The sequence below is a fragment of the Oncorhynchus clarkii genome, chromosome 8 (genome assembly GCF_045791955.1).
Source record: "Oncorhynchus clarkii lewisi isolate Uvic-CL-2024 chromosome 8, UVic_Ocla_1.0, whole genome shotgun sequence".
NCBI lineage: Eukaryota > Metazoa > Chordata > Actinopteri > Salmoniformes > Salmonidae > Oncorhynchus > Oncorhynchus clarkii.
In genome coordinates, this window is record NC_092154.1 from 26,796,934 (window position 1) to 26,819,314 (window position 22,381).

Sequence of the window (22,381 nt, forward strand, 5' to 3'; positions counted from 1 at the left end):
ATCCCCAATATATATTTTTGTAAATATATATATATATATATATCTATCTCTATATATCACACATACAGTTGAAGTCGGAAGTTTACATACACCTTAGCCAAATACATTTAAACTCAGTTTTTCACAATTCCTGACATTTAGTCCTAGTAAAAATTCCCTGTTTTAGGTCAATTAGGATCACCACTTTATTTAAAGAATGTGACATGTCAGAATAATAGTAGAGAAAATGATTTATTTCAGCTTTTATTTCTTTCATCACATTCCGTCAGAAGTTTACATACATTCAATTAGTATATGGTAGCATTGCCTTTAAATTGTTTAACTTGGGTCAAACATTTTGGGTAGCCTTCCACAAGCTTTTCACAATAAGTTGGGTGAATTTTCGCCCATTCCTCCTGACAGAGCTGGTGTGACTAAGTCAGGTTTGTAGGCCTCCTTGCTCGCGCATGCTTTTTCAGTTCTGCCCACAAATTTTCTATAGGATTGAGGTTAGGGCTTTGTGATGGCCACTCCAATACCTTGACTTTGTTGTCCTTAAGCCATTTTGCCACAACTTTGGAAGTATGCTTGGGGTCATTGTCCATTTGGAAGAGCCATTTGCAACCAAGCTTTAACTTCCTGACTGATGTCTTGATGTTGCTTCAATATATCCTCATAATTTTCCTCCCCTATGATGCCATCTATTTTGTGAAGTGCACCAGTTCCTCCTGCAGCAAAGCACCCCCACAACATGATGCTGCCACCCCTGTGCTTCACGGTTGCGATGGTGTTCTTCGGCTTGCAAGCATCCCCCTTTTTCCTCCAAACAAAACGATGGTGATTATGGCCAAACTGTTCTATTTTTGTTTCATCAGACCACAGGAAATCTCTCCAAAAAGTACGATCTTTGTCCCCATGTGCAGTTGCAAACCATAGTCTGGCTTTTTCCCGGCGGTTTTGGAGCAGTGGCTTCTTCCTTCGAGCGGCCTTTCAGGTTATGTCGATATAGGACTTGTTTTACTGTGGAAATAGATACTTTTGTACCTGTTTCCTTCAGCATCTTCACAAGGTCATTTGCTGTTGTCCTGGGATGGATTTGCACTTTTCACACCAAAGTACGTTCATCTCTAGGAGACAGAACCCGTCTCCTTCCTGAGCGGTATGATGGCTGCGTGGTCCCATGGTGTTTATACTTGCGTACTACTGTTTGTACAGATGAACGTGGTACCTTCAGGCATTTGGAAATTGCTCCCAAGGACTTGTGGATCTACAATTTTTTCTGAGGTCTTGGCTGATTTCTTTTGATTTTCCCATGATGTCAAGCAAAGAGACACTGAGTTTGAAGATAGGCCTTGAAATACATCCACAGGTACACCTCCAATTGACTCAAATATTGTCAATTAGCTCTCAGAAGCTACTAAAGCCATGACGTAATTTTCTGGAATTTTCCAAGCTGTTTAAAGGCACAGTCAACTTAGTGTATGTAAACTTCTGACCCACTGGAATTGTGATTTAGTGAAATAATCTGTCTGTAAACAATTGTTGGAAAAATTACTTGTCGTGCAGAAAGTAGATGTCCTAACTGACCTGCCAAAACTATAGTTTGTTAACAAGAAATGTGTGGAGTGGTTGAAAAACAAGTTTAATGACTCCAACCTAAGTGTATGTAAACTTCAACTATATATATATATATTAGTACCAGTCAAACGTTTGGACACCTACTCATTCAATGGTTTTTCTTTATTTTTACTATTTTCTACATTGTAGAATAAGAGTGAAGACAAACTATGAAATAACAGATGAAACGGCTGAGTCATTTATAGAATATCTACATAGGCCAATAGAGGCCCATTATCAGCAATCATCACTCCTGTCTTCCAATGGCACATTGTGTTAGCTAAACCAAGTTTATCATTTAAAAAAGGCTAATCTGGCCTTTTTTTAGACTAGTTGAGTATCTGGAGCATCAGCATTTGTGGGTTCGATTACAGGCTGAAAATGGCAAAAAACAAAGACCTTTCTTCTGAAACTCTTCAGTCTATTCTTGTTCTGAGAAATTAAGGCTATTCCATGTGAGAAATTGCCAAGAATTCAAGATCTCGCACAATGCTATGTACTACTCCCCTTCACAGAACAGCGCAAACTGTCTCTTACCAGAATAGAAAGAGGAGTGGGAGGCCCCGGTGCACAACTGAGCAAGAGGACAAGTACATTAGAGTGTCTAGTTTGAGAAACAGACGCCTCACAAGTCCTCAACTGGCAGCTTCATTGGGAAAAAAGTGTTATGGACAGACGAATCTGAGGTATTCGTATCACAAAGAAGAACTTTCGTGAGACGCAGAAAAAATAAAAGATGCTGGAGGAGTGCTTGACGTCATCTGCCTCAACCATGCTTGACAATGTGACAGTCTGGGGGTGCTTTGGTGGGGGTAAAGTGGGAGATTTGTACAGGGCAAAAGGGATCTTGTCACGAGAATAATGTTCTCAATGTTCATAACGAAATCAATTATACTACTCAGTCTGCAACCCATAATTTGTAGGATACTGGTTGAATGAAACCGACAGAGGACCAGCTAAAATAGTCAAAATGTTTATTCACTGGCACGCAAGTTCATTGTACAAAAACATTCATTTTATACTAGCTCCTTACGCACATACTTTTGCACACAAACGGAATTCATATGCACATACATTAGGTATCCTACGCACATACTGTATCAATACCCAGCCGACAAAGATTAGGGACCGTGAGAAGCACTCACTGCCCTTTCCAAATCTCTCATTGGCCCCTAACCAAGGTCTGCACCAAATGTTGCTCAGACAGTCTGTGTTTAAGATACTATAGAGACATATTGTACAGATACACTAATTCTGACTAAAACTACACACACAATTTATTATAATTTTACTGACAGACTACACACATCAATAATAAGTGGATGATTCTAATGTATTTCATTGATTCTAATCAATTCCATACAATTATATAGTTTCAGGGTGGAACATTCTGTTCATTCATTTAAACGTATAAATTCCACCAACAATCCACCCTTAATGACTAAATAATACACCCTCATACATCAATTGTATACAAGGATAATCCAAAGCAATACTTGTATGTACATTCAATATTCATCAATGACTGTTATAGGCCTATATCCGTTAAAAGAAACGGCGCCATCTCCTAGGCCTGGAGGCCTGTATTCGTCATCCCACTGATGCTCGGAATCGGTCCGTACCTCACCATCTGTTGCGTCATTGACTTCTCCAGAGTCCTGGTGATCAAACCTCTCACACACGGAATCAAATAACATCCACACAGAACCAAAACACTCATACAGGTGAAAGTTGCCCACAACACAGTGATTATGACATTTTTCCATTTCTCAAACACACTGTCAAAACAATTTGTTAGAGACTTATCCACCCCTGAGTTCTCTGCTAAATCGTGAGCTAATGTGGTTAACTTGTTATGGCAGCAATCCCACTACCGGGATCAATATGACAACTACCAGTGAAAATAGAGGGCGCCAAATTCAAACCACAGAAATCTCATAATTACAATTCCTAAAACATACATGTGTTTTATATCATTTTAAAGTTAATCTTGTTGTTAATCCCACCAAAGTGTCCGATTTCAAATAGGCTTTTCAGCGAAAGCACTACAAACAATTATGTTAGGTCTCCACAAAACCACAATAAGCACAGCCATTTTCCAGCTAAATATAGCAGTCACAAAAAGCAGAAATAGAGAATTCACTGATCCGTCTGGAGCTGTGTTATCAAAAAATAAACATACAGCAATGAACCCCAATCATTCTACATACCCTGCCCTTTTCTGCCAATTAACATAAAGAGAGTCAGTCTATTTTACCAGGTCATGAGGGAGGTGGCGGATAATTGGTCAGAGAACCCCTTTACTGCATCCCCAGTATCATTCACGAATCTCTGATTATAATAGATGTCATTAATCCAATCCACATTTTTATTTATTGTCAACCACCAAAAGAACGTAGTGGTAAAGTCTTCACCTATATGATTCATAGCTTTGAAGAAGGAAGGCTGTCACTCTATTTTGCAACGTCATGCCATACCCTGTGGACGGCGCTTAATTGTAGCCAATTTCCTCCTACAATAGGACAATGACCCAAAGCACAGCTCCAAACTATGCAATAACTATTTAGGGAAGAAGCAGTCAGCTGGTATTATGAAATACCTTATTTACATAAGTATTCAGGCCCTTTGTTATGAGACTTGAAATTGAGCTCGGGTGCATCCTGTTTCCATTGATCCAGAGCTGTCTGCACGGCCAAACTGAGAAATCGGGGGAGAAGGGCCTTGGTCAGGGAGGTGACCAAGAACCTGATGGTCACTTTGACAGAGCTGCATAGTTCCTCTGTGGAGATGGGAGAACCTTTCAGAAGGACAACCATCTCTGCAGCACACCACTATTCAGGTGTTTATGGTAAAGTGGCCAGACGGAAGCCACTCCTCAGTAAAAGGCTCATGGCAAAAGGCACCTAAAAGACTCTAAAACCATGAGAAACAAGATTCTCTGGTCTGATGAAACCAAGATTGAACTCTATGACCTGAATGCCAAGCGTCACGTCTGGAGGAAACCTGGCACCATCCCTACGATGAAGCATGGCGGTGGCAGCATCATGCTGTGGGGATGTTTTTCAGTGGCAGGGACTGGGAGACTACTCAAGATTGAGGGAAAGATGAATGGAGAAAAGTACAGAAAGATCCTTAATAAAAACCTGCTCCAGAGCGCACAGGACCTCAGATTGGGGCAAAGGTTGACCTTTCAACAGGACAACGATCCTAAGCATACAGCCAAGACAACGCAGAAGTGGCTTCGGGACAAGTTTCTGAACGTCCTTGAGTGGCCCGGACATGAACACAATCGAACACCTGAAAATATTTCGCTAGGTGTAAGCAAGACCATAAGCAAACAGGTCAACTGTGATATAACTAAGGAGTTAATCAGGGGGATTTTTCCACAAATAGACAGGTCTTTTCCTTTCCATGGCAGCAAGATCTTATCTGTTTTGCTAACTTTCTATAAACATTTATTGTTGTGAGATTTTTTTTCTTTCGGAATATGTATACCGAGTATGTCCACATCACCATCAGACAATTTTATTGGTAAACTACACAGTAATGTAAAAGTTGTAATTTTTTGTGATCCAATATCACTTATAATAATTTGTTTGTAATCCAGAGAGGTTAGAAAAAATATCTAGATCCTCTATGAAGCTGTGGAGGAATCCAAATTGTGGATTTAAAATAAAACGTGAATCACCAGCGTACAATGACACCTTTTTGTTTTTAAGCCCTGCATTTCTAACCCCTTAATATTGTTGTTGGATCTGATTTTAATAGCTAACATTTCAATGGCCATAATAAATATATATGCCGATAGTGGACAACCTTGTTTTACTCCTCTTGACGGTTTAATACTTTCTGAGAAGTAGACATTATTTACTATTTTACACCTAGGGTTACTATACATAACTTTAACCCATTTTATGAGATTCTGCAAAATTGAAAGATTCTAGGCATTTATATAGAAATTCCAGTCGTACTTTATCAAAAGCCTTTTCAAAATCGGCTACAGATTTTTCATAGTGTTCTATTTTTTCCAGTACTTGTCTTATATTATCTCCAATGCATCATCCATGTAAAAAAACTGTCTGATTAGGATGAATAATATCTGACAATGCCTTTTTTAGTTCTATGCGCTATGCATTTTGCTATAATTATTGCATCACCACACTGAAGTGTAAGAGGCTGACAATTTTTTAAAATGGACTGGATCTTTATATTTACCACATGGATCCTGTTTTAGTAATAATAAAATCAGACCTTCTTGTTGAGTATCTGATAATCTACCATTTCTATAAGAGTGGTTAGGAGACCCAAGATATAGGCTTCTGTAGGGCTGAATACATTCAAATGTTATAATTATATATGCCCTGGATTTTCTATCATGTGAATATTTGCCACTATCGGGAGCCACCATCAGTAATAGCCACAAGCATTTATAAGTGTCACTTTATTGTTAATTTCCTTCATTTCGTAGCCTACATTCTGCGCTGTTCCATTTACCTTGCTTTCCTATGCCATGTCCGTGCAGTTGTTCCTGGGGGTCGCTAGCATTAGTAGATCATATTAGGCTAAAGTTGTGCAATAATTTGGGACATGCAGACTTTTTTTCACCTTCCAATATTTAATGGATGTAACAATTGAATATGGCAATTTACAGGATGAGTCAAACCACTATTTTTGATTCACCACTATAATTTGTGCGTAAAGGTTCTCCAAACTATTTTTTTATTTATTCATAAATACTTATAAATACTTTCCTAACCCTAAAACATATACAAGATCTAAGTATTTTTAAATCTACCAATTGGTGCTAAAAAGGAGATAAATGTGTGTTTTTTTATATGGCTTTCTTTCATTGATTCCTAATATTCTGAACCATTCTCTCCATATATTCTAGTGAGAAAATTCAAGGTATACCAAATTTAAAGGGATGGCTTTAAATGAAATTGACTAAAACCCTATTGAATGAAAACTCCACGAGAAAATTGGCCAGCAAGTAGGAAGTTTTCCAGTGGTTTAATTAAATGTATTCAGCGCGCGCAAGGGAACCATGCCTGCAAAGCCAGTTAAGCACCTTCATAAGGTAAGTCGGAATTCCAACTACTGAGAAGTGCATAGGAAAGGCATGTGTAGGAAAGGCGTACATTTCTTATTAAGTCTGAATCGGGCCTTTTGAAAGAAATCTATGGCCACCAAGTAATTTGAGAATGCCTTAATTCAGGTCTATGGGAAGCTGACACAGCAATATCTACCTGTATGATGGATAGCTGATGAGAGAACAAACTGGTCTCTTCACAGTCCATTGTACTCTGCCAGCTTTGTTGGACCACTTTGGAGGCAACAATATATTAGTAAATCCAATTTAGAGCTGAAGTAGAATAAGGTTAAAGTTTGAATGACAGAGGTCTCTCTCTCTCTCTTGTTCTTTCAATGTCTCTCTTTCTCTTTTTCTTTCAATATCACTCTCTCTGTGGATTTCAAGGGGCGATAGAGCGTGGTCATGGTTGATTCTAGTGATGTTTAGGGCAGCCAGATAGTTTGCCTACCAAATGAGTGGTGGTCATTACCGTGCGGATTTACATAGCAGGAACAGAGCTTGGGTTCCACCACACAGACAGGGAGTGTGTGAGTGATTTTAAAAGAGCCACTTCCTTTGAAAAGCAACAAATCCCTTTTAAAATGGCCTATGTGGCATCGATATGAGTCAGAAACATTTATTCTAGAGTCAAAATCGACTACAAAGTATAAATAGGATAATTTTGGTAATGAAGTCGGTCTCATCTAAAACGGAATAAACAAATAAATGAAGGTTGGGTTTTGATTTGACAATGTCCATTGCCCACTAATATGGGGTGAACAGCTGCGGTGATTGCTCACTATCCAGTAGCATAGACAGTGAAGCAGACCTGCCCAGCACCTCTGACTTTGTTTATAGGAGACAACACGTCGCAAATGTCTTTATTTAAGGAATACTGCACCAAAGACCTTAGATGTAAAATTGCTCAACTAAAACATCCTCGGCAAAAACATCCAAATTTATTACAGATTTCTTGAGTCATCTTAGATTCATATAGTACCACAGTATGAGTCATAAAACCTAGTGGTCAAACAAGGAAATGGTTCCAATCATTTTTCCCAAAGTGGATTTTGGAAGAACTTAAAATAAGGGCTGTGTTTTGTATAGGTTTACCCTGGTGTGACATTTTGATAACTGTACATCTCTTTCAGACAAGGTGACTTTTTTATCAATATATTCGCCTGTATTCACCCCCCCCCCCCCCCCCCCAAATTAGCATTTTAGAATTCGAGAGTAAACAGAGCTAAATATATTGATAAAAGTCACCTTGTCCGAGAGAGATTTCCATGGTTATCAGAACATCACGCCAGGGTAAGCCTACACGAAAGACAGCCCTTATTTTCAGTGTTTAAAAAATTCACGATGGGAAACATGAATGGTGGAGAGAAAAAAATGACCCATAAAACCTAGCGGTCATTATGACACCTCCACTGTGGGGCATTATTCAGGGAGTGAAATAGGCTTCCCCTGTCTACTCTCATGGGGGACAAACATCCATAACCAAATGCAGAATCGGTCAGGAAATACACTTCCAAGACTGAAATCTTGTTTTTCTAATGAGCAACAGAAAAACACAATCGCAAATCGGCGTGTTCAGTGGCTCTAAGAGTGGGTATGGCAACACACGATAGTGTGTGTGCTAACCTACGGCCACATGGGTCAGCACAGCATTTACGTGTGCTTGTAAACACCATACATTTTGGAATACTTTCACGTGCACTGTAGGTATCAGTTAGTCTACAATAATTATACGTGTGCCCAGTTCCTGAACCACATAACAACATTCGTGTCTATTCTGCTCTTATCTCTCACATGGGCAGGCTCATCTATGCATTAACATGCATGAATGTAGGGGGATGAACACAAATCCATACAGTAGAATGTGAAAACGCATGGCTTACAGTTTGAACAATGCCATTAACATACAGCACTAGCATAGAAACCCATTACATTCCCAAAATGAATACCTCTACAACTCTAAACTTGACAGAGCTGGAATTCTGATAAAAGGACTTGGCTTCTGGTAACTGAACACAATGGGTAATATCTACTACATCATACCTTCACCAAGAGATCTGTGAGAATAAACCTCTGAGCCAGAATCTTTGTTTTGATTTCCATATGTTTGCCTACGCAATCTCCTGTTGTCATAACAAGTTGGTCTAATAGACCTCAGCTTTGCATATGTGGGAAACTGCAAACGGCTGGGTGGGTGAGCGTGGAGATGGATGGATAGATAAACAGATCAGGAGAGGGGGATGGAGGCACAGAGGAAGAGGCAGAGAGTGACAGAGAACGGAGAAAGGGGAAGATGGTTCCTACCCTTTTTCTTTTTGAAAGGGATAGGGGAGCGATAAAGGAGGTTTTGGTAAAACATCGGTGCTGGAAGACGGTTGGTTATCAGTGTGTACGTGGTCAGAAGAGGTATGAGGTTGAATGGGTATGCATGGGTGGGTGTATTTGTGTAGGTCTGCATAGACGTCAAGTTTTCTAACTGACCGATAGATCTAGACAGAAAGGACATCATGCACACATCCAAGCCAGTGTACCGCCCATTATGTTACGAGATGTTACCATAAATTAATCCTATGCATCCCCCCCCCCTCCTGTCAGTATCCTGGGCAGGATGTCTGTGAGGGGCTTGGACACCTCCTGTCCCCCCATAAAGCGCGAGCCCTCCAGCCCCAGCCCCAGCTTCCAGGGGGACAGCCCATCCCAACCCAGCCCTGAGGGCTCCTCCTCAGACACCAACTCCAGCTTTGGTCTCCTGGGCAAGAGTCACAACCACACCAACGGCTTGGACTCACCAGGGCTCTACGGACACACAGCGGGCATGGGGAACAATGGAACAGCCAACAGGTAGGTGTGTAGGGGTTTATGCTTGGGTGCATGTACCATACAGTATGTGTGTCTAACCCCTTTCTCTCTCTCTCTTTCTCTCTTCCGCCAGGCGGTTTGGTGGTGAGGATGGCCAGGTGAAGTGTGAGTTCTTGCTGGATTCTGTGGCTAAGAGGCTGTGTCTGGTGTGTGGAGATGTGGGGTCAGGGTACCACTACGGAGTGGCCTCCTGTGAGGCCTGCAAGGCTTTCTTCAAGAGGACCATCCAGGGTAAGACAATTACAATAATTCACATAAACAACGGGGTTAAGAGTTCACCTGAAGTGCCCACGTGTGTTACAGTATATATGGACAGACACCAGAAGTGTATGGCTTTGTACTGGTAAACCTCCAGTAGGCTGATAAGTTCCTAGTTCCTGTTTTAGTATCAACACCTGATCAACTCTAAGGACGCAAGCTTACAGGTTTCCTTACAGTGTGTGTTTGTATGTGTGTCTCGTCCATATGTTTGCAGCATGTTGTGTGGGTGTTTTAACGTGATTGTCTGTGACTGTGCCTGTTCCAGGGTCATGGCCCTCGTTTTAGTTTAGGCTCCTTAAGCCTCCTCCGCATGCAAATGGACATACCCAGGCTCAAAGTTCATACCTGGATGTCTGTCAGATAACATTTTTTATATTAGATCAGGTGATCAGATGCGTCCTGATTTTAAAAGGATGTGGCAGCTCAGAGTGCTGTTGATTAGCTGACTTCCAGGATATATTCATAGTTTTCCTCGTTGGAGTTTCCTGTGTCTTTTCAGCATCTTGTTTGTTTTGAAGTGGTTTAATGAAAGGTTTAAGAAGTGACAGACAAAATTGTCCCCTTTTCTTGACTGGATTTTTTGTCTCGCCATCTCTCCCTCTCATCTCTCTGTCTTTACCTGTTTCTCTATATTTCTCTCTATCTATCCCCCCTTTCCTTTCTTTCCCACCCACAGGTAACATCGAGTACAGCTGCCCGGCCACCAGTGAGTGTGAGATCACCAAGCGGAGGAGGAAGTCGTGCCAGGCCTGTCGCTTCATGAAGTGTCTCAACGTTGGAATGATGCGAGAAGGTGAGGAAGGAACTTCTCTACACCTCAAAGCCAAATAAATGTACTCCTCTATGTACCTTTAAAAATAAACTGAGCGTAGAAAACCTTGTTAATTCCACTTCAATTAGTGTAGATGAAGGGGAGGAGATAGGTTAAAGAAAACATGTTAAGCCTTGAACATTGAGACATGGATTGTGTTTGTGTGCCATTCAGAGGGTGAATGGGCAAGACAAGACTTAAGTGCCTTTGAACGGGGTATGGGAGTAGGTGCCAGGTGAACCTATTTTAGTGTATAAAGAACTGCAACGGTGCTGGGTTTTTCACTCTCAACACTTTCCTGTGTGTGTCAAGAATGTTCCACCACCCAAAGAACATCCAGCCAACTTGACACAACTGTGGGAAGCATTGGAGTCAACTTGGGCCAGCATCCCTGTGGAATGCTTTTAACACCTCGTATAGTCCATGCCCTGACAAATTGAGGCTGTTCTGAGGGCAAAGTGGGGGAGGGGGTGAAACTCAATGTTAGGAAGGTGTTCCAAATGTTTGATATACTCAGTGTACACAATCCATGTCTCAATTGTCTCAAGACTTTAAAAATCCTTCTTTATCCTGTCTCCTCCCTTTCATCCACACTGATTGAAGTGGATTTTAACAATCAACATAAATAAGGGATCATATTTTTCACCTGGAATCACCTGGTCAGTCTATGTCATGGGAAAAGTAGGTGTTCATAATGTTTCTGTATCCCAGTGGATCTTTATCGGTTCAGTACTATAACAGTGTTTTAATTCAATGAAGAACTACAAATCAAGATCTAGAATGTCTTTGTGGATCCAGACTCCCTCTACACAAATAGATTTTCCAACAAACCTGTTGTCTTAACTTCAGAGGGAAATGTAATCCCTTTGCCTGTTTAACAGGTCCAGCCCCTTAGTGCCTGCTAGCATTACTGCTCACTGCTCAGTATTCATGTATGGTGTTAGCAGAACAATGCCCAGTATCTTTATAGGACGCTACTGGCTACGGTACCTCCGAAATAGAAAATGGCTATCTGCCAGAGTATGTGTGTGTGTGAACATGTCTCTATCCTCTTTCTCTCAGACATACAGTCTCTTTTCCAATGTGTCACACTACTCACACATGCGCAGAATAGAAATAGATGATCTAGAAACAACAGACATATCTTACATTCTACATCTATAGCCCCTAGAGACTCTGGAGAGTTTTATAGTGCGTGTCTGGGGCAGCGGTCTCATGGTCTTATGGTTAGGACTGGAGTGTGTGGCTGCCGGTGACATATTGTTGGCCAAATATAGAAGAGACCCAAAAAGGCAAAGCTTCACTGTATGAACCACTTATTGAAGGCTGTGTGTGAGCAACCGACACCTGTTTATCAAAAGGAGAGAGAGAGAGAGAGAAGGAAGGAAAGAGAGTTTACTGCTACCTGCTCCCTCCCCTTTCAGCTCATCAGCTTTGATTTAATCATCCCCTCAACCAGGGTGAGAAGATCAAGCATCTGTCTATAGTCACCCCTTGTGTGTGTGTGTGTGTGTGTGTGTGTGTGTGTGTGTGTGTGTGTGTGTGTGTGTGTGTGTGTGTGTGTGTGTGTGTGTGTGTGTGTGTGTGTGTGTGTGTGTGTGTGTGTGTGTGTGTGTGTGTGTGTGTGTGTGTGTGCGGGCGTCTGCTCGTGCGTGTGTGTGTCTCCTTTTTTTAATTAGCTTATTTTTAATAGGGGACGGGCATCTCCAGCACCCAGCTCTGGCTCCTATAGCAATTCACCCCCCCCCCCCCCCCCCCCCTCGTAAATTCCACCAGATGCCTTGTGGGAATTCTGGACCTCCATGAAATGTGAACCGCTCCTCGTAACTCCCGTCGTAACCCCCCTGGTAGCGGTTCTCGCAACGTGCCTCATCGTGCCTGGTAACACCCCTCTTCCTCTGGGGGGCTGCAGTAAAGGTAGAGACAGGGTGGTGTGACTTTTAACTGAGAGAGAGGTCCATGTCAGCACAACACACAGCTAATGGACCGAGACCCTTGGTCTAGAATAAAATTTGATTGAGCACAGAATGAGTGCTCCGTTTCACAATTCAGTAGGGCTGTAGACTAACAAACATTGTAATTGTTCCACTACTTGGAACACTGGTCTTACCTCATGTGGTTGAATCAGAAAAATCAGTGCATTGTGTGCATCTATCAGGCTTTTCCTTGTGTGTCGACGAGGATATGGCAGCTAATTATATCACATAGCACTAATCACATGGAAGACTTAATATACGTTTTGGGCACACTGTTGAAATAGAATGAGTAGATTTCTAATTATATAGGTAAGGACTTACCTATACCCCAAAATAGCTCCATTCTTTAGTTTGTTTATCTCTTTAAAGAATAAGAGCTTTTGACATCCTTTCATGACCCAGTGCCTGACTAACAAGCTTGCAGTAGGCTAATAAGTAAGGGCATTCGATGACATCAGACCATTATCCGAGGCAGCTTAAGATAGTCCCCTGTCAGTGGCTTTTCTACTACACATACAGTACATGCAGATGGCTATGTGTCAGGTCTCTCCCAGGGGGAAATTATGTCATGTAGAATGACGATCCTGGTAAGTTTTCTTGTGCTCAGTGGACATCCGTGCTCTTGATCCCGTTGGGTGTGTTTTGGGAATGTGCAAATCCCCCTTCGAAAGGTGCAGGGGACTTCAAACAGGGGTGAGGGCAGAGGGGGAAGGGGGGGTGACCCAACACCCGCCTCCTTATCGGAACCCTCAGATCTCTCCGACACAGAGAGGTGTGTGTGTGTGTGTGTGTACACTGTTATCCTCCAGGGCTATTCTTGTCCCTTTGGTTGTCAGCACATTCCTCTCTGAAGAGTTACACTTAGCTCAGATGCCTATGAGTAACTCTTTGACCATCCTCACACACACACACACACACACACACACACACACACACACACACACACACACACACACACACACACACACACACACACACACACACACAGAGAGAACAAACCTTACTGCCTCTAATACACCTATTGCTCCTTTGCTTTCATATAATCCAATGTGTGTCAACACAGTGAAATCCTTCCCTACACACACACACACACACTAATCACCTGTCACAAACTTCAAACTGGAGCACTTGCCAACCGTTAGACTAATCCAGACTGTGTTTCCGACCACAGTGGAAGGACTGACATCACTAAGGTCCAGGGGTCCTAGCTTACCCATCTGTCCAATCCTTTTAATACCCCTCTCATCTCCCCAGGCCTCCGCGTCCAATCCTTAATACCCTCCCTCACCCCTTAACCCTCGCCCCTCTTATCTTACTATTGAGGGACTATTGATGTGTTAGGAATCTGAAACCCCTGACCCTAGCCCCAACCCTAGCCCCAACCCTAGCTCTAGCCCCAACCCTAGCTCTAGCCCCAACCCTAGCTCTAGCCCCAACCCTAGCTCTAGCCTCAACCCTAGCTCTAGCCTCAACCCTAGCTCTAGCCTCAACCCTAGCTCTAGCCTCAACCCTAGCCTCAAACTAGCTCTTGCTTCACGTCCATATCCTGGCTCAAACCTAACTCTAACCTCAACCGTAACCCTCAACCGTAACCCTCACCTCACCTCAACCGTAACCCTCACCTCACCTCAACCGTAACCCTCACCTCACCTCAACCGTAACCCTCACCTCACCTGTAACCCTCACCTCAACCGTAACCCTCACCTCAACCGTAACCCTCACCTCAACTCTAACCCTTACCCCTCATGCTAATAAAAGCTCTCTCAAGTCAAGATTCTCTTTGGAGGCGTATAGGATATCACTGGATGGTGGAATGTGAGTATGGTATTGGCACTGACCCTGGAACTGATCCTGTATATAGCTTACTTACTTTCTCGTGTTCTTCTTATTTCTATTTTTCGTGTGTTTTTGTTATACTTTACTTTTGTTTTTATAGGACTACTGCAGTGTTGGGAAAGAGCAAGCGAGAAAGGAATGTCCCTGTACTAGTGCACGTGACATAAAACATTTGAAACGTGAACTGTGTTGGTGTGTGTATGTAAAGGGACCGCTGTGACCAGCCCACACCATGTTTCCCTTCTTACCCCCTAACCTTGCTGTTAGCTCCTCATCTCCATGGCGATAAGGTTACCGCTGAGCTTGTTAAGATGACCCTGTAACATATTGTGTTACAGGGTTGATGTTGCTATGCCAGCAATGTGACTTCTCTCTAAGGCTCCCTATAATCTTAGAGATGTCACGAGGGAGAAATGTCAATCAAATGAACTTGAATAGTGCATCACTCTCCTGGTTTTGACATTGGGGTAGTCTGCTAAACAGGAGTACTGTGTTTTCGTGTAGAGTCGTGGCCAGAAGTTTTGAGAATGATACAAATATTAATTTCCACAAAGTTTGCTGCTTCATTGTCTTTAGATACTTTTGTCAGATGTTACTATGGAATACTGAAGTATAATTACAAACATTTCATAAGTGTCAAAGGCTTTTATTGACAATTACATGAAGTTGATGCAAAGAGTCAATATTTGCAGTGTTGGCCCTTCTTTTTCAAGACCTCTGCAATCCGCCCTGGCATGCTGTCAATTAACTTCTGGGCCACATCCTGACTGATGGCAGCCCATTCTTGCATAATCCATGCTTGGAGTTTGTCAGAATTTGTGGGTTTTGTTTGTCCACTCGCCTCTTAAGGATTGACCACAAGTTCTCAATGGGATTAAGGTCTGGGGAGTTTACTGGCCATGGACCCCAAAATATTGATGTTTTATTTCCCAATCCACTTAGTTATCTTATGGCCTTATGGCAAGGAGCTCCATCAGGCTGGATAAAGCATTGTTCGTCACCAAACTGTTCCTGGATGGTTGGGAGAAGTTGCTCTCGGAGGATGTGTTGGTACCATTCTTTATTCATGGATGTGTTCTTAGGCAAAATTGTGAGTGAGCCCACTCCCTTGGCTGAGAAGCAACCCCACACATGAATGGTCTCAGGATGCTTTACTGTTGGCATGACACGGGACTGATGGTAGCGTTCACCTTGTCTTCTCCGGACAAACTTTTTTCCGGATGCCCCAAACAATCGGAAAGGGGATTCATCAGAGAAAATGACTTTACCCCAGTCCTCAGCAGTCCAATCCCTGTACCTTTTGCAGAATATCAGTCTGTCCCTGATGTTTTTCCTGGAGAGAAGTGGCTTCTTTGCTGCCCTTCTTGACACCAGGCCATCCTACAAAAGTCCTCACTGTTCGTGCAGATGCACTCACACCTGCCTGCTGCCACTACCAAGCTCTGTACTGGTGCCCTGATCCCGCAGCTGAATCAACTTTAGGAGACGGTCCTGACGCTTGCTGGAATTTCTTGGGTGCCCTGAAGCCTTCTTCACAACAATTGAATCACTCTCCTTGAAGTTCTTGATGACCCGGTAAATGGTTGATTTAGGTGCAATCTTACTGACAGCATTATCCTTGCCTGTGAAGCCCTTTTTGTGCAAAGCAATGATGACGGCACGTGTTTCCTTGCAGGTAACCATGATTGACAGAGGAAGAACAATGATTCTAAGCACCACCCTCCTTTTGAAGCTTCCAGTCTGTTATTCGAACTCAATCAGCATGACAGAGTGATCTCCAGCCTTGTCCTCGGCAACACTCACACCTGTGTTAACAAGAGAATCACTGACATGATGTCAGCTGGTCGTTTTGTGGCAGGGCTGAAATGCAGTGGAAATGTTTTTGGGGGATTCAGTTCATTTGCATGGCAAAGAGGGACTTCGCAATTAATTGCAATTCATCTGATCACTCTTCATTACATTTTGGATTATATGCAAATTGCCATCATACAAACTGAGGCAGCAGACTTTGTGAAAATTAATATTTGTGTCATTCTCAAAACTTTGGGCCACGACGTGTGTGTGTTAAATTTACCTAAATGTGTCTCTCTCTCTCTCTCTCTCTTTTTCTCTCTCTTTTTCTCTCTCTTTTTCTCTCTCCTTTTCTCTCTCAGGTGTGCGTCTGGACCGGGTCCGTGGGGGCAGACAGAAGTACAAGAGAAGGATAGACTCTGAGAACAGCCCCTACCTCAACCCTCAACACGGCCTGCCACAGAAGAGAACATGTAAGAATCAGCGGTGGAAAAGCACCCTTTTGTCAGACTTGAGTAAAAGTAAAGATAAGTTAACAGAAAATGACTCAAGTAAAAGTGAATGTCACCCAGTAAAATACTACTTGAGTAAAGGTCTAAAAGTATTTGGTTTGAAATATACTTAAGTATCAACAGTAAATGTAATTGCTAAAATATACTTAAGTATCAAAAGTATGAATAATTTCAAATTCCATATTTTAAGCAAACCAGACAGCATCATTTTTTGGTTTATTTAAATTGACAGATTGCCAGGGGCACACTCCAACACTCAGACATCACTTTCAAATGAAGCGTGTGTTAAGTGAGTCCGCCAGATCAGAGGCAGTAGGGATGACCAGGGATGTTTTCTTGATAATTGTGTGAATTATCATTTTCCTGTCCTGCTAAGCATTCAAAATGTAGTACTTTCTGGTGTCAGGGGAAATGTATGGAGTAAAAAGTGTATGTGGAGTAAAAGTACAAGTTGTCAGAAATATAAATAGTAATGTAAAGTACAAAAAACTACTTAAGTAGTACTTTCAAGAAAATAAAACACACTCTCGCCTTTCTTTTTTTACTCGCTCGCTTGCTCTCACTGTCTTTGTCTCTAATGACATTCTCACATTTGTGCATTTAGATATTAATAAAGTATATTTTAAATCTCTCTCTGTCTCTCAGTTCCTCTAGGTGGTCTGGTAGAGAATAAGGTGGTCTCTCTCCTGCTGGTGGCTGAACCAGAGAGTATCTTTGCCATGCCGGACCCCACCGTCCCCGACAGTGACATCAAAGCCCTGACCACACTTTGTGACCTTGCCGACCGTGAACTGGTGGTCAACATCGGCTGGGCCAAACACATCCCAGGTAGGAAGACACACATACATGGGTATACACACACACACACATACGGGCATAAACACACATCATATTCAATATAAGACTCCTATCAGCTCAGAGTGGAGATTGTTGTGTCCTGTGTTGGATTAAGACTTTAGTCCAGAAAGTAAGTGTGTGTGTGTGTGGTTGTGTCTATGGTCTGCTAAGCGAAGGTAAGAATGTGGTACTTGAACATGCGCCAGAGTCTAGTGCTACCTGAAAGTATTAGCAGTAGTTTCCTTCAAAACCTTAATGTGGTAGTGTCGCCATCTGTTTGACAAGAATACTCTTAAATACTCTTCGGGCCAGACGTCACTGTGGACAAGGGGCCACAAAACATGCAATGTTATGATTTTCAGTTTGCTTCCATACGACTGACTGGGTTCACATTTGTCTCCAGGGATCATAAGGCAAAATAGGATAAAACAATTGCTATGTGTATTTACAGTCCCTTTCTCCAAACGGATTACTCATTTACCTAGCTCTTATCGATAGCTCTTATCAATGTATAAATTACAGTGCATGGAGATTATATCAGAAAAAAAGATAGTAGATGTTTTTTCCACTTGGAACCGGCAGTTTCGATAGACCTTATTCATGGTTTCCTCACGTGTAAAGGTGGTGGAATTATTAAGGATGTAGGTCAAGGTCAGAACACACCGTATCTGTAGACCTCCGCCAGACCTTCATTTATTAAATCTCCACCCCAAATGAATAGCGGGTGAATAGCATGCTATTCCCATGCTTAAATTCAAGGTCAGAATATGTGGAGAGAGAAAGGTGCATACAAATGGAATTAAGTTCCCTTTACGCCTGCTCAACTTGGGTCTGAATTACCCCCTTAATGTTTCTGCCCTTCGTCCCAAAGGATATTCCTCGCTGCTAAGAGAAGTCTTTAGGGAGAACTTCTATATTAGGGTTCTCCTGGATGGAAGCTTTGGAAGCAAGAGAAGCTGTTTAAACCTATTAAGATTAAGTTATGGTTTAGTTGTGTAGTGACAACACATATGGACCATCGGACACACACTGATGGTGGAGATAAAGAGGAAAGAGGCCATCTATCTTCAGCCCCTTTGTTTAGTTTGCATTCCACTCTGATGTGGATACATGGTTGAGCTTGTGACAGCCCCCTGGTTTCTCTCTCTGTCTCTCTCTCTCTCTCTATGTCTGTCTCGGTCTCTGAATTCAATTCATTTCAATTCAAAGGACTTTATTGGTATGGGCAATAAACAAAAAGGGAAATAAACAAGGGAAATAAACACAAGTTTATATTATATTATTATTGGCTATGTACAGTTCATTCGGACAGTATTCAGACCTCTTGACTTTTTCCACAATTTGTTACGTTACAGCCTCATTCTAAAATGGATTAAATATCCATTTCTCCTCATCAATCTACACACAATACCCCGTAATGACAAAGAGAAAATAGGTTTTTAGAGATTTTTGCAAATGCATTAAAAATAAACAACTGAAATACCTTATTTACATACAGTACCAGTCAAACGTTTGGACACCCCTACTCATTTAAGGGTTTACCTTTATTTTTACTATATTCTACATTGTAGAATTATAGTGAAGACATCAAAACTATCAAATAACACATATGGAATCATGTAGTAACCAAAAAAGTGTTAAATAAATATATGTTATACAGTTGTTGTTGGAAGTTTATATAAACTTAGGTTGGAGTCATTAAAACTTGTTTTTCAACCACTCCACAATTTTTTTGTAAACAAAATAGTTTTGGCCTCATTTTGAGTCAATTGGAGGTGTACCTATGGACATAATGGGCAAATCAAAAGAAATCAGCCAAGACCTCAGAAAAAATATTGTAGACCTCCACAAGTCTGGTTCATCCTTGAGAGCAATTTCCAAACGCCTGAAGGTACCACGTTCATCTGCACAAACAATAGTACGCAAGTATAAACACCATGGGACCACGCAGCTGTCATACCGCTCAGGAAGGAGACGCGTTCTGTCTCCTAGAGATGAATGTATTTTGGTGTGAAAACTGCAAATCAATCCCAGAACAACAGCAAAGGACCTTGTGAAGATGCTGGAGGAAACCGGTACAAAAGTATCTATTTCCACAGTAAAATGAGTCCTTATCGACATAACCTGAAAGGAAGACGCCACAGCTCCAAAACTACCATTAAAAAAGCCAGACTACGGTTTGCAACTGCACATGGGGACAAAGATTGTACTTTTTGGGGACAAAGATCAAACTTTTTGTCCTCTGTTCTGATGAAACAAAAATAGAACTGTTTGGCCATAATGACCATCATTATGTTTGGAGGAAAAAGGGGGAGGTTTGCAAGCCGAAGAACACCATCCCAACCGTGAAGCACGGGGGTGGTAGCATCATGTTGTGGGGGTGCTTTGCTGCAGGAGGGACTGGTGCACTTCACAAAATAGATGGCGTCATGAGGAAGTAAAATGATGTGGATATATTGAAGCCACATCTTAAGAAATCAGTCAGGAAGTTAAAGCTTGGTCACAAATGGGTCTTCCAAATGGACAATGACCCCAAGCATACTTCCAAAGTTGTAGCAAAATGGCTTAAGGACAACAAAGTCAAGGTATTGGAGTGGCCATCCCAAAGCCCTGACCTCAATCCTATAGAGAATTTGTGGGCAGAACTGAAAAAGCATGCGCGAGCAAGGAAGCCTACAAACCTGATTTAGTTACACCACCTCTGTCAGGAGGAATGGGCGAAAATTCACCCAACTTATTGTGGGAAGCTTGTGGAAGGCTAACCGAAACGTTTGACCCACGTTAAACAATTTAAAGGCAATGCTACCAAACACTAATTGAGTGTACGTAAACCTCTGAACCACTGGGAAATGTGATGATAGAAATAAAAGCTGAAATAAATAATTATCTACTACTGACAAGTAACATTCTTAAAAAATAAAGTGCTGATCCTAACTGACAGGAACAGGGAATTTTTACTAGTATTAAAAGTCAGGAATTGTGAAAAACTGAGTTTAAATGTATGTAAACGTCCGACTTCAACTGTATTTTAGATTCTTCAACGTAGCCACCCTTTGCCATGATGACAGCTTTGCACACTCTTGGCATTCTCTCAAACAGCTTCACCTGGAATGCTTTTCCAACAATGTTGAAGGCGTTCCCACATGCTGAGCACTTGTTGGCTGCTTTTCATTCACTCTGCGGACCAACTCATCCCAAACCATCTCAATTGGGTTAAGATCAGGTGATTGTGGAGGCCAGATCATCTGATGCAGCACTCAATCACTCTCCTTCTTGGTCAAATAGCCCTTACACAGCCTGGAGGTGTGTTTTGGGTTATTGCCCTGTTGAAAAACAAACGACAGTCCCACTAAGCGCAAACCAGATGGGATGGCGTATCGCTGCAGAATGCTGTGCTAGCCATGTTGGTTAAGTGTGTGTTGAATTCTAAATTAATCACTGACAGTGTCACCAGCAAAGCACCCCCACACCATCACACCTCCTCATCCATGCTTCACGGTGGGAACCACACATGCAGAGATCATCTGTTCACCTACTCTGCGTCTCACAAAGACACGGTGGTTGGAACCAAAAATCAAAAATTTGGACTCATCAGACCAATGGACAGATTTCCACCGGTCTAATGTCAATTGCTTGTGTTTCTTGGCCCAAGCAAGTCTCTTCTCATTATTGGTGTCCTATGGTAGTGGTTTCTTTGCAGCAATTTGACCATGAAGGCCTGATTCACACAGTCTCCTCTGAACAGTTGATGTTGAGATGTCTGTTACTTGAACTCTGAAGTGTTTATTTGGGCTGCAATTTCTGAGGCTGGTAACTCGTATGAACTTTTCCTCTGCAGCAGAGGTAACTATGGGTCTTCCTTTCCTGTAGCGGTCTCATGAGAGCCAGTTCATCATAGCGCATGATGATTTCTGCGACTGCACTTGAACAAACTTTCAAAGTGATAGACATTTTCCAGATTGACTGACCATTTCTTAAAGTAATGATGGAGTGTCATTTCTCTTTGCTTATTTTAGCTGTTCTTGCCATAATATGGACTTGGTCTTTTACCAATTAAGGCAATCTTCTGTATACCACCCCTACCTTGTGACAACACAACTGATTGGCTCAAACACATTAAGAAGGAAAGAAAGGCGCACCTGTTAACTGAAATGCCTTTCAGGTGACTACCTTATGAAGCTGGTTGAGAGAATGCCAAGAGTGTGCAACGTTGTCATCAAGGCACACATCTGTCTATATAAGGTCCCACAGTTGACAATGCATGTCAGAGCAAAAACCAAGTCGTGGTCGAAGGAATTGTCCGTTGAGTTCCGAGACAGGATTGTGTCGAGGCACAAATCTGGGGAAGGATACCAAAACATTTATGCAGCATTTAAGGTCCCCAAGAACACAGTGGCCTCCATCATTCTTAAATGGAAGACGTTTGGAACCACCAATACTCTGCTTAGAGCTGGCTGCCCGGACAAACTAAGCAATCAGGGGAGAAGGGCCTTGGTCAGGGATGTGACTCTGACAGAGCTCGAGAGTACCTCTGTGGAGATTGGAGAACCTTCCAGAAGGACAACCATCTCTGCAGCACTCCACTCCACTTGAAGTTTGCCAAAAGGCACCTAAAGACTCTCAGACCATGAGAAACAAGATTCTCTGTTCTGATGAAACTAAGATTGAAATCTTTGACATAAATGCCAAGCGTCATATCTCGAGGAAACCTGGCACCATCCCTATGGTGAAGCATGGTGGTGGCAGCATCATGCTGTAGGGATGTTTTTCAACGGCAGGGACTGGGCGACTAGTCAGGATCGAGGGAAAGATG

At 42.1% G+C, this 22,381-nt stretch overlaps 1 protein-coding gene across 1 annotated transcript in view; it reads left to right on the forward strand.

The window, feature by feature from the left end:
• The window catches only part of LOC139415203 (estrogen-related receptor gamma-like), a 33,881-nt gene that overhangs the window by 3,706 nt on the left and 7,794 nt on the right, over positions 1–22,381 (forward strand). Inside the window, exons 2-6 of the mRNA XM_071163103.1 lie at positions 9,281–9,526; positions 9,618–9,775; positions 10,482–10,598; positions 16,582–16,692; positions 17,377–17,559. Coding sequence (XP_071019204.1) covers positions 9,281–9,526; positions 9,618–9,775; positions 10,482–10,598; positions 16,582–16,692; positions 17,377–17,559 — 815 coding nt within the window. The remainder of the gene's footprint in view (positions 1–9,280; positions 9,527–9,617; positions 9,776–10,481; positions 10,599–16,581; positions 16,693–17,376; positions 17,560–22,381) is intronic.